Source organism: Echinops telfairi, unplaced genomic scaffold, assembly GCF_000313985.2.
Source record: "Echinops telfairi isolate 266 unplaced genomic scaffold, ASM31398v2 ScPeMD7_7424;HRSCAF=8462, whole genome shotgun sequence".
Taxonomy (NCBI): Eukaryota; Metazoa; Chordata; class Mammalia; order Afrosoricida; family Tenrecidae; genus Echinops; species Echinops telfairi.
This window is the reverse complement of record NW_022111324.1, coordinates 83,575,153-83,588,043: the sequence shown is the minus strand read 5'-3', so window position 1 is coordinate 83,588,043 and position 12,891 is coordinate 83,575,153. Positions and strand designations below refer to the sequence as shown.

At 38.0% G+C, this 12,891-nt stretch overlaps 1 protein-coding gene across 1 annotated transcript in view; it reads right to left on the bottom strand.

Moving 5' to 3' along the window:
- The window catches only part of GMDS (GDP-mannose 4,6-dehydratase), a 698,702-nt gene that overhangs the window by 384,931 nt on the left and 300,880 nt on the right, over positions 1 to 12,891 (bottom strand). The window contains exon 6 of the mRNA XM_004700180.2: positions 3,924 to 4,051. Coding sequence (XP_004700237.1) covers positions 3,924 to 4,051 — 128 coding nt within the window. The remainder of the gene's footprint in view (positions 1 to 3,923; positions 4,052 to 12,891) is intronic.

Below are 12,891 nucleotides of genomic sequence, written 5' to 3'. Positions count from 1 at the left end.
CTGGCCCAGCCTCTACTCATTAGCTTCTCTCACAATATTCTCCAGCCACAGTGAGTTCCAGTTATCTTCATCAAGGTGGTATCACACTGGGACCTTGTATTACAGTGGTTAACCAAACGGAGCTATGCACTATAACTTTAATGCACGACACCAATGCATGGCCTTCCGGGTGCTAACGGTTAATTTCAAGACCAAATAAATTTTGGAAACACTGTCAATCTTGCTGAAACCTAGTGCCCTCCACAGATCATAAGTTATGGGGAGTCCTGCACAGAAGCAATCCATGTAACTCTATACAGTCTGGCATTTTCTAGACTTATTTGGCCTTGGGTAGAACTTGGGCACAGGTTGTAGAGGGCAGGTAAACATTTAAGAAGAACACATTTTAAAAGTCTGAAATGTTGACTTGCTTCTCTCATACAAAATGCACACACTTTTAGTCCCCTCAACAATTTGTGTTTTTTTGGAATTTATAGCTGTGAATCCTTAGGACTACAGTAATATGTTCTCTCAAAATGTGATACTAGTAAATGTTAATTATGGAACCTCCGCGGTAGATAGATTGATGTACTCTGTTAAATCCATTCGACTGTTCTATTTTGTATGTTGAAAAACACTTTAAAATATATGATAAAATATTGGGGAAAATGCAACTAGTACAGGTGTATTCTTTAGCATAATATAGTTTAACATGGTTTCGTATTGGTTCTTTATTTCATTTTCAATTACCCAATGTAAGACCCAAATAAAATTCCTCTTGCATCTTAAAATAACGTTGAAAGCATTTTGGATCTAAGGAACAGTAATGGACATGAAGGAGCCTGCGTCAGCAGCAGGAAATGACTTTGTGTAAATTGTTGCAGACTGTTTACCAGAGAGAGGTAGATTCTAATCATGTAGGTACAGGACATCAGTGCTCGTTTTTTCAGAGGGTGGTTATTATGTCCTTTTCACAGATGGGCAAATGGAGATAGGAGAACACCTTCAAGGCTAGGAGCCAACAAACCTCTGACACAGCTGGTTTCCTCCATGAGGAAAGAAAGAAAGAAAAAGAAAAAAATGCTCTCTACTCTCCATCATGAAAAATTATCTCTAAGGGAAAAAGCACATATTGTTTCAGGGAAAGCTTTACTAATACAGTCTTTCTGTGTGAGGACCAGAGAGGGGCAGCAGCACAGAAGGGGGAGTACATGAGATACTGGAATGCCTGCTGTGATGTCCACGGCTGACTATCGTGCTGGTTTGCAAATGTGCTCTCCACCAACTATGCTGCTCCTTTTTTTCTTTGCATGGTTGTGGATTTCAGTTTTGGCCATAGTTTATAAGGAGTCATAAGATGTTTGAAGTAACGCCATTTTAATACAATTAGAACGGTAAGGCATTCGTAACATTTCTTAAAACAGACAGTCCAAATTATGAATGCTTACTTCGCAAAGAGTAATATGTACCTTTTAAGAGACCAAGACATTTAGACAGATCTTTCCGAATCCAGAAATGAGGGCTATCAGCAGGGACTTACAGCATCAACATGCGTTACTGTTAGAACCCCATGGGACTACTTCCTACTCAAAACCACTTGCATGATGGCACAAAGCAGGTCTGCGGTGCCCCTTCCAATGACTTCACTTCAAACGTGTGTGTACTCTCTTGTGGAATCTGAAGACTGCACATTCTTCAACAAAGGCATCTGACTCTTACCTGGTAGATATTTTGGCTCCTTGGCCAATGACACCCGCCACACAAGCCCAGAAATCACCACAAAGGGAAGAACTTTTTGAAGTCTTTGCACCAAACTGCACCCAGAAGCGACCCTAGCCTTAGCCAGGAGAGTAGGATATAAACAGGGGCCTCTTCCAAACACAGTGCGCCAAGGGAAGTTTGGTCCATACTTAACATATGTATTTAACTGTCTCATGCATGGATGTGGGATTATTTTTTATTCAGTATCAAAATGTCATTTGTTACTTTTTCCCCCCTCATTGCAAAGGCTTGTACATATCCATTTCAAATTTTGGAAAACATGGAAAGTGTAAACACCCCCCAAAAAGCAAACAAACAGTAATAAGTACAATTAACATTTTGGTATATGATTTCTAAAATCCACTTGATTTTTGAGTTCCAACAGGAATTTTAGATACACACTTCTTCTTTCCCAACTATAAAGATTAAAATAAAATCTGAATGCATTTGGTTCCTGAATTTGGAAAACAAGAGGAGGAATAGGTTCTGCAGAGCTGTAAGTAGCTGTAGAAAGCCAAAAGGTCATTCAATAAAAGGTTAACATTGACAAAACATTTCTTTTTAGAGAACCGGGTTCATATTTTTAAGTACGTAAGTCATACACATTAGAAAATTAAAAGCACCTCTGGGAGTAAACACTTCCATTTCCCCACTTTCTCATAATTTCTTAATATATGACCCTATGAATCTTTTGATGCAATGTCCCTAATATATGGCTAAGGATAGCAAGTATACAATGATTCTTTGTAACTACCCTGTAAGTAGTTGTCCTCAAGTCGGTTCCGACTCAGTGGTCCTTTCTGACAAAGTAGAACTGTGTCATTGGGTTCCAAGGGCATAAATCTTTAGGTAAACTAATTGCCATATTTCCTCTTCCTTCCTAGCCCCTCCCCTCCCATCCCCACCAGTAGTGGCTGATGGGTTAAAAATGCCAATCTGTCAGTTAGCCGCCTAGTGCTAAACCATTGTACCACTCAGGGTCCTTAATTATAGCTTGAGTAACATATTTAAATGATCTAAATGGTGCACTGATTACTAGAAAGATCAATTTGTTGATCATTTAAATCACGATTAGATACTCAAATACAGTTAGGATCATTTTTATTCATAACAAACAAAAACAATACCAGAAAAAACTGACTTCTGCTTTACAAGTGAATTTGCTTACTTTTGTGATGTTTCAAGTTCCTATTTGAATTAAATCAATGGGCGAGGAAGGCTGGTCAACTTCCACAGAGAGGACTGGTCAGCGCAGAAACAATCCGATGAGCAGTTAGAATATAAGTGCCTCAAGGAGGTCAACAAAGCCCCTTCCACGAATGCTGACTTTTGTTTGGACACGAAAGTTAGCATGAGGAGTCACGCTCAGATTTATCAGGGCAAAGTAAAACAACCATCTGCTTAGGGAAAATCTCACTACTTATAAACAAATCTCACTACTTACAACAAATGCGATTAAAAACAAAATCCAATGCCTCTGTGAAACTCAAGACTAAAAATTTACATTTCTCTGCTGTAATCCATTATTCTACAATGACATCCAAAGCTCCTTGGTGTGCAAAGTCACAGGCATGCTAATCAGGTTCTAAAGACATAGATACATATCAGTAGAAACAAAGGGTTCCCTTGAGAATATTATCCTTAAAGAAATTTAGTAGAATAATGCAAATTTGGTGGCTTTAGTTTATACAAATGGAAATTAAGTAGTACATCTTAAAGATCTGAGAACTAGAACCTTTACCCCTCCCCAGCACGCCCCACCCCCACCCCACTAAAAAAAAAAAATGTTTTCAAACATGCCTGCTGGACAGGGAGGTGGGACCAGGCACAAAGAAGTGGGGAGGGTTCAGACTCTATAGGGAATCCAGACACATCCCATGTAGAATTTTTCTACGGTAACACGAACTTATCATCCAAACGACTGATCAGTAGCTCCATTTTAAATGATTAGAAAAACACTTATGTGAGATTTCCTCATTGAAGTAACACTAAGTGTAAGTTGTTATATGAACTCCTGAACCATTCAACCTTAAATTGAAAGTCACGTGAGTCTGAAATATATCTGCATTAGCATAATCTTTTATGCCACCCCAGGGGCCATGCTTTTCTGCCAGAGGCAAAGGGCATTTAAAACAACAACCAATACAGAATTTGAAAAAAAATGTAATGAGTCAATTCCCTACCTTGACATAGTCCTTGGCATGACCCCAGTCTCGTTTGGCATCCAGATTTCCTAAACTGAAGCAGTCCAGTTGTCCAAGGTAAATCTTAGCTACTGACCGGCTAATTTTCCGAGTAACAAAATTGGCTCCTAAAAAGAGACAAAATAGACATTATCAGTGGAATATATTTGACATTTACAGTTTGGAGAACCAACCTAACCTCAGCCTCTGGGCATACCTTTCTCTGTTTTTCTCTCCCTTTTAAAAAATAAGAAAAGGAAAAGATCCCTAAATGTCATTCAGACAAGTTAAGAAGCTCTAATTCTAAATGTCACATCAGCTCTACTTTCATAACAAACATTTTTCTTGGGGGGACGTCTTAACATTCCTAATTTGCTGCCTCAATGTGCAACCTCGGCATTAGGCCAAAGAAAAGCTATTGGAATGTCAGTTTTTAAACAGAAAATTCAAAAGGGAAAATTGAAGGCAGACTTCTAAGACCACCCTGATTTTTTTTTTTAGAAGAACACAAATGCCATATATTACTATTAATAAAGCTATTTTTGAGGTCTTAGGGAAAGGGAGGGAAGAGCAACTTAAGTTATAGAATATATCTAGATAAAGGAAGAAACACTTTTTACTTGGGTTACCTTTCTTTTAGTAAGTGGTGATCACTCTTGTTTAGGATCCTACATAGTGACCCCCTCCCAATGGCATAGTTTCAATTTCAATTTTTCTCTGTACTATACTTACTATAATACTATAATACCACCTTTTAACTTCACTTAAATATAGTAATGGGCACCTGGATATTGTACAGGTATTTTGAAACAACAGGGTGAAAGGTACCATTAACTTAATCAAGTAGTAAGACTGTTTATCTTTTTTTCTTTCAAAAATCACAAAAGGAACTTTGGAGACAACTTTATCCATGGCCCAGCATGAAGATAGGGCTATCAGAGAACACCACTTAATGCCAAATGCTCATGGTAATAATCCACACATGAGCTAGTCAGTTATAGCTTCATACGGTGCAGATACTGCGCTATCATAATTTAATACATTTCAATAACTTTAGCTTTGTTCTTTTGCAGATGAAACAGGGTGGTGCACATTACAATGATGAAAGCTTTTGGTTTCTAGAGAAACTGGCACAAGAATAAGGGGAATTTTTCCAAACAGGTTTTCTACATTTTGGCAAGACTATGGCCTAGAGCAAGCTGAAACTCATACTTGATTCGCTCGCCACACAAACTTTGTGTAGACATCTACCCAATGCCATGCCATTAGAAAATACAACGAGACAACCATGGAAACCCAAATTCTGAATTTTCCTCAGCAATTTGGAGAGCGCATTAAGAATTTCAAATGTTCAACTTCCCATAACAGTATATAAGACACACAGGGCTCATTAAAAATGTGCCTTTCAAAATGAAGAAATATTTGTCACAATCCTTCCAAACAGTGCAATTGAACCGTCTTCTTTGTTCTGTCCTCCACTGATGTGTAAAAATTAATTCCATACTTAAATTTAGCTTTTTTCTGTGCATCTTTCTCTTTTAGTTCCAGGATTAAACAATTAGCCATCCCAAATATACAGGATAGGAGGATGGAGATATTGGGAGCTTGGTTCCAAACCACTGCAATAAAGTGAATACTGCAATAAGGCAAGTGTGTAAAGGTTTTATTTGTACTATACTTATGTCTATCAAGTGTGCAAGAGCGCTATGAAAAAGTTTTAAATACTCTGAGAACAACCAAAAGGTGGCACAGAATCATGAAGTAAGTGCCTGCTGCTGGAAAATAGGTGGCAATGGATTTGCTTGGCACAGAGTTGCCACACACCTTCAACTGGCAAATGCAATCAAATTAGTTAAGAACTACGAACTACGAACTATCTCCATTCTGTAGATGAAGAAGCTGATATTTTAAGGAACTACAAAAATGAACTATTTAAAAATAAACATTAGCTAGAATTCAAACCAATAATTATGCAACTACAAATAATTTGGGCAACGTCCAAGACATTGAATAAGAAACTAAGAAATGCATTCATATTCGTTCTTACCTAGATTCGAAAGTTATTTTGAAAAACATGTTAAATTATTTTAAATGTACAGTTTTTAAATTCTCTTTCAAACATTTTTCAATAACAAAGGCTTTGGAACATAACCCTAATCCCATGTAACTGTACAATTGTAACTGTAATTATTATACCAGACAATTGAGTAGTTTTTAGCATATCCAGAGTTGGTATCCATCACCACAATCAGTTTTAGAATATCTTCATCTTCTTCTCAAAAAGAAATGCTGTATTCTTTAATAATTTCTATTCACTTCTTCCCAGCCATTTCTTTCCACTCTCCACCCCTACCCCTAGCAGCAGGTAACTACTAACCCATTTTATTTGTCCCTATTAATTTGTCTATTCTATCCTTTCAAATGAATAAACTCATATAAGTGGTCTCTTGTGAAGGGCTTCTTTCACTTAGTACAACCTGTAACAAAGGTTACATATATGGTGGTATGAATCAGTACGCTCATCTTTTTATGATTGTATAATATTCTGTTATATGTATGTATCATATTTCATCCATTCACCAGTAGTTATGAATAATACTATGAACAATCATGTACAGATCTTTAGGTGGACATATGAAAGGTCTTCAAAAAGTTCTTGGGAAATACATATTATAAAGAAACTATAGGTGTCAAAATTAATTTTCGTAACAAAATAAAATAGTATTCACTTGTTAAGTCTGAATAGGTTCAAATTTGAGGCAATAAGAAAGATAACCAAAAACAAGCCAAATTTCTGATTCAAAGTGACCTCCATGAATTTCCAAGGTTATAGATCTGATTGGGAACAGAAAGTCACATTTTTCTTCTACTGAGATGTTGGTGGTTTTGAACTGATGACCTTGAAGGACAATGCTCATAGAAATCAGTGGTTTACAGATGAATGGCTGGTTTCAATAGATTATGTTGATAACACTTATATGTTTAGAAAATTTTTATATCCTAATTCCATTTCTCCATAAGCTTCTTGAAATACCTTGATACTTGAATTTATCTTGGGTATATCCCTAAGGAAGGAGTCTTAGTGGCATAGCATTGGGCTGCAGAATAAGTCAAAATCAACCTGCTGGAAGTGAGATTGGCTTTGATAATTTAGGGGATGGGGTTGTTGGGTCCCACAACTCTACATTTAACCTGTTGAGAAAGTTCCAAACATTTTTAAAAAACATTTTATTGGGGGCTCATACAAAGACATTTTATAAAGTGGCTCTACCATTTTGCATTTTAAATCTCCACAGGTATTTGGTCTATCTGTTCAGAGTCTTTTTCCATTTGTTGGCTGTGCTAAAGTCTTTTCACTTTTAGTTGTAAGAGTTCTTTACACATTCTAGCTATAAGTCTCATCAGATAAATGCTTTGCAAACGTATTTGATTGATAATATTCTTTGAAGAACAATACTTTTAAATTTGGGGGACGTCCAAATTTTCTTTTGTAGCACGTACTTTTGGTGTTATGTTCAAGAAGACACTGCTAACCCAAGGACACATAAATGTACTCCTACATTTTCTTCTAAGAGATTTATAGACTGTTTTTACAATTTGTCCTCACATCCCTTTTCAGTTTTTTTTGTATGTGGTATAAGGATAGGGTCCACTTGCATTTATTTGAATGTGGACATCCAATTGTCCCAGCACTATTTGCTGAAAAGATCATTTTCTCCCACTGAATTATCTTTTCATCTTTGAAAAAAACAATTAATTGTAAACATGAGTGTTTATTTCTGGAGTTTCAATTATTTTCCTTGATCTATGTGCCTATCCACAGTATTACACAATCTTGATTCATGTAGCTTTGTAACAAGTTTTTACATGGGAAAGTGTTGAGTGTTACAGCTTTGTTCATTGAGCTATTCCAAGTCCTTTACATTTCCATATGGGTTTTGGAATAAGCTTGTTAATTTCTATAGAGGAATCTGAAATGGTAAATCAGTTTGAGAAGTATGCTATCTTAACAATATTATGTCTTCTGAAGCACAAGCAAAGGTTATGTAGCTCTATAACATTTTTAAACTATGTTTTGTAGTTTTCTGAGTATAGACCTTATGCATTTTGTTAAATTTTTTCCTACGCATTTTCTTATTTTCAATGGAATAATCTGATTCATTTGTTTACAGATTAATTTTAAATGTTATTTTTACAACTATGTTTCACTAGTTAATTACTTGAGAAGTTTATAATTACTTTTTATTTGCTCTCCTAATTTTCTCTCAGAAACATACAAACTGTTGTTTTTAGGAGAGAACTATAAAAAAAAAAAAAATCATAGAACATACCAGCTCAGACGTTCACATGAAGGTGAAGAAAGACAGACAAAGAGACCGATCAACAGCCCACACCCAGGGCAAGCAGCCAGGCCTGGCCTGAGCCTGTCACACTTCTGAAAACCCACAGTGCAATCGGGAGGGAGGGGAGATATCTCCCAACCCCCAGATTCAATTATTTAAATGGCAGTGAATCACAACATTGTGCATAAGGGAGCCCCCATGACCATTTTAACTATATACATGATTATTAAGAGCCTTAAACTAGACAATATAGGTAGGAACAGGTCCAAGAAATGCAAAATTAGCCTAGTGAACTGACAACTGTAAGTTACTGGCTATGTTATCTTGTACAACCACATAACATCTTTAACGTAACTACCCCCCCCCCAAACAACAACACAACAAAACAATCAAAAACAGCCATTGAGTGGATTCATAGCTACCATGTAGGACAAAGTAGAAATACCCCTTTGGATTTCCTAGGCTTTATATTGTTATATATATGCCAGAAAGTCTCATCTTTCTTCCATGGAGTAGCTGGTGGGTTCTAACTGCAGACCGTGAGTTCAACAGTTCAATGCATAACCACTGTGCCACTAGATGCATTGACAGTTTCGCTTCTAGCCTCAAGGCTGGTCATTCCAGGCCACCAGCTACTCTGTGGGAGAAAGATGAGGACATTGGTTCCCATAAAGATGTAAAGTTTGGGAAACTCGAGGAAGCATTTCTACTCTGCTCTACCAGGAGGTTATGAGTCAAAATCGACTCAACGACAGTGGGGTTTAGTTGAAATTACATCATAGAACATAATTCACTACAGAAATGTAAAGAATTCATATCACCCAGGTTCTTGTTTGTAATATAAGACTAATAGTAGTTACAATATAACTTTAATGCTTAACATGAGATTTAATGTATAAGTGAGCTAATCCAATATGATTAGCAAGTGCTCCTTTACTGTTAACCATTATTTTTTTTAACAATTATTATTTTTAAATGTTGATGACATCTATAATTATGCCATAATGAACAATTCAGATTTCTTAGTTTTGTTTAATTAAAAAAATTTTTTTAATCTTACTGTGTTCTGTGTTAGTGACTAGGCCTATTACTTCTTTGGCTTGAAGTCTGCGATTGAGACTAGCTCTAAGTAAACTGCCACAGCCAAATGCAAGCATAGGGCCTTACCAAAGGAAGCATGAATAGATGTTTTATGTCATTTCATTTTTTTCAGCGTGAATACATTAAAGGAAGAAGAGAGTACGTTGTGATGTGAATGCATATTCATTGAAAACAGGCTAGAAAGAATCTAGTCAAAATGGCAGATCTAAGATTGACGTCAAGAAGGCTACTTGAGCTGATAAATTGAAAAGAATAAACTCTCTGTTCCAACAATACCGTGGGCATGAAAAATTACCATATCAGAGGCCTCAAGATATGGTGAGTAAGGTGACATGATTACTAATTCTTTAAATTCAGAGTTAAGCCTGACTGAAATAAAAGGAAACTCCTAGAGGAGGAGAAAAATTCAATACCAGATATAAATCTTGAGTGGAGCATCATTTGAGAAACCTAGAAAGCGGCTTCAGCAGAGGCGAGAGAAACCATCTTCTGTCAGTGGAACTCCAGAACCCAGACTAACACATTACGCTTATTATTGTATTTTTAAATTAGGTAACTCTTTATGGGAGTACATAGCTTTGCTTTTCTGCAGAATAGTGGGTGGTTTTGAACTGCTGACCTTGTGGTTACCAGCCCAAAGCGGGGCAGTTCAACCTTGCTCCATCGGGTCACTAAGAGTCAGAATTGACTTGGTGGCACTGGGTGAGGTTTTGGTTTTCAATTCTATTAACTTTTATCAGGAGAATGATAAATCAATTTCATGTCTGGAACCCAGAGAGCCGTTCTACCCTGTCTTAGAGGGTCACTTATGAGCTAAGATTGACTCTATGGCAGTGGGTGCCACAGTTACTTTCATCAGTGCTATTGTCTCAAACAAGTGTTTCAACTTCTCCGCTGCTATTATAAAATGATAATGATCCATACTTTATTCCCCTGGCCTGAGGAGCAAACGAGATAATACATTTCAAAGGTTGTGCAATACAGTAGCAATGTGAAGTACTCCTATGAGCACTAACATTTATTTTCTTAGATATTTTAGTGGTGGCACTTTTTTCCCCCATTAAAGCATAAAACTGTTTTCCTTTTGCATTTCTCTTTGTATGACCTTCTCCACAATAAGTCCAAGGTCAGAAAAGCAGCATCGATGGTTTTAAACAGGCAAAACAAAAACCAGTTAATATTCATGCCTCATCATCCAAAATAGGATTTTATAACAAGACTATAGATATGAAAGTAAGGTCCCATAGAGAAAAATAATTCTGTAGAGGATTTTAGCATATGAATAATCAAATGTGGGGTAAAAGACCTACTTTTACCCCAAGTAGGATAAATAACCTTTCTTCTTCTCTCCAGAGACAGCCCTCGGAGCAGCTGTGGCAGCCAGATCAGGGAAGACACACCTGGACAGTGAGATTAACCAGCGTCACTCAGCTCACTGCCACCGAACCAATGCAGACTCATGGCGACGCTGCAGGACAGACTGCTGACGCCCCTGTGGGTTTCCAAGACTAATTCTTTGAGAGTAGTGAGCCTCATCTTTCTCTCACCAACTAGCATCAAGAGACATGAGTCAGCCTATCATAACATACTAGCCAATGAAAGTTCAGACTCCTAAGGCTCAGAGAGGTTCCCTGATTGACAAAAACATAAGCTGAGTGTGTAGCTCCTTCCATGGGACAAAATCACGCTGAGGAAAGCCTCACTTGAAAAGAAAGAAAAATATTCAAAACTGGAACAAATTTTAAATGGTCAAAAGAGAGATCAAATGATAAGGTGTCACATTTTAACCTAACTACATCTGCCATAATCCACTTTACAATGCTTTCTGCCTGATGGCAAAACTGTTCACATCCCTCCACTATATTCGGAGGAGATTCACTGCAGGCGCAACATGTATGGGGACCTTGTAAACGCATGTGAGTTTCTGCTGTCACCTTCTTTAGCCCACAATACCAGAATTGCTTACTTGTACAGATTAATAATATAAGTGACTGGACACTACACTAATAATGAGAACTGGCAACAGAAGATTGCCTAGTCTTCCACTTCTTCACAATCAAAACTGTATTTGGGCCCAATGTTGCAGATATTCTTTCAAGCCATCTCACACTGACCCTCTATTTCGGTCAGTCACTTAATTCTTTATTTCAGTTGTTACATTTCACATATCTAAGGTTATTTTTAGTCATATCTCTAGTCTGCCCAGACACTTTTGTATTCTATTGCTGCCTATTTTTTGTGAATTTGGAATGTGAACATGCCTTAGTTATTTTATATTCTGAATCTGACATGAATATTGGACGTCCTTGGTGTCTAATTTCTTGTGTTTCAGCTGGCCTTGCCTGGTGGTGCTTTTTTGTTTTATCCTAGAGTGTTTGGTGGAACTAAGAATTCCTGCTTAGTGATTTAAATCTGTTAGACTCAGGGAACCTCATCCAGACAGATCCCCTCCTGAGAAGATTGTGTTTGTTTTCCTTCCAAGCTAGGACATGCTAACACCTGGGGCCTTTCCTCCCCTTCCAGTCTTCCTATGCTAATAAGGCTCTGCTCTTCCCTGGCCAGCACTTGTGCCTTTTATTACAGAGATGGGCACGACCATCTATTAACGTTTCTGCATCATGCTAAGTAAACAGAGTTTTGGTGTCCCAATGCACTCCACCTACCAAATTGGAAAAGAATTATCAGGGAGATGAAGACAGACGTAGGAAAATAAAGAAACTGCATTTGTTCTGCACATCTGGATATAATATGAATAACCATTCCACTCTGTGTATATTTCATTTTATTTTCATTTTAGACATCCAGAATAATTTGATTATGTTTTATTTGTGTGGGGTATGTGTCAACAGTGGATACACACACACACACACACACACACACACACACACACACACACTCAATTATGGGCAGGGTTAGGTCCCAGAGATTAGGTGGTTATGCAAAAATTAGTGTTAGGTGAAAATTGCTTAGCTTCCTTTCTTGCTACCTTCTGTAACCTCCCTCAGACACACTGTAGATCATGCCCAGGCAGAGGTGGATAAGCGACTATGGCAGAATATTGCAGCCTACGCGGGGCAGTGACTTCCAGTTCTCCCTGGCTCCCAATGTTCTTTGGCTTCCCAGGCACCTGCATCCTCAGCTCTCCTCTGCCAGGGAGTTACCACTTCCTCCTCTGCTTGTAGCCTTGGCTCCAGTGCTTTTTTAGGGAGGACTCTTTTTCCTGGGACCCTTTCTTCTCCAGGTATGCTTCCTACATATCTCCAGCTACTCATGCCTCTTGAACTTCTAGACAGCCACCCTCTCAGGTCCCTGAGCTCAGCCCAAGTCTCTCTCAGGGCACTAGGGTTCCTCCAAAGACTACTGCCTCTGGACTGAGGTATTGGCAGCTCTGCCAATACCGTTCTTCCTGTCTCCCCAACTTTCTAGTTCCTCCCTGCTCTCATAAATTAGGGAGAGACTGTGTGGTCTCCCCTCTGTTCTCCTCCTCTTCCCATTGGCATGGGTCACCTCCCCCGCCCAGTACT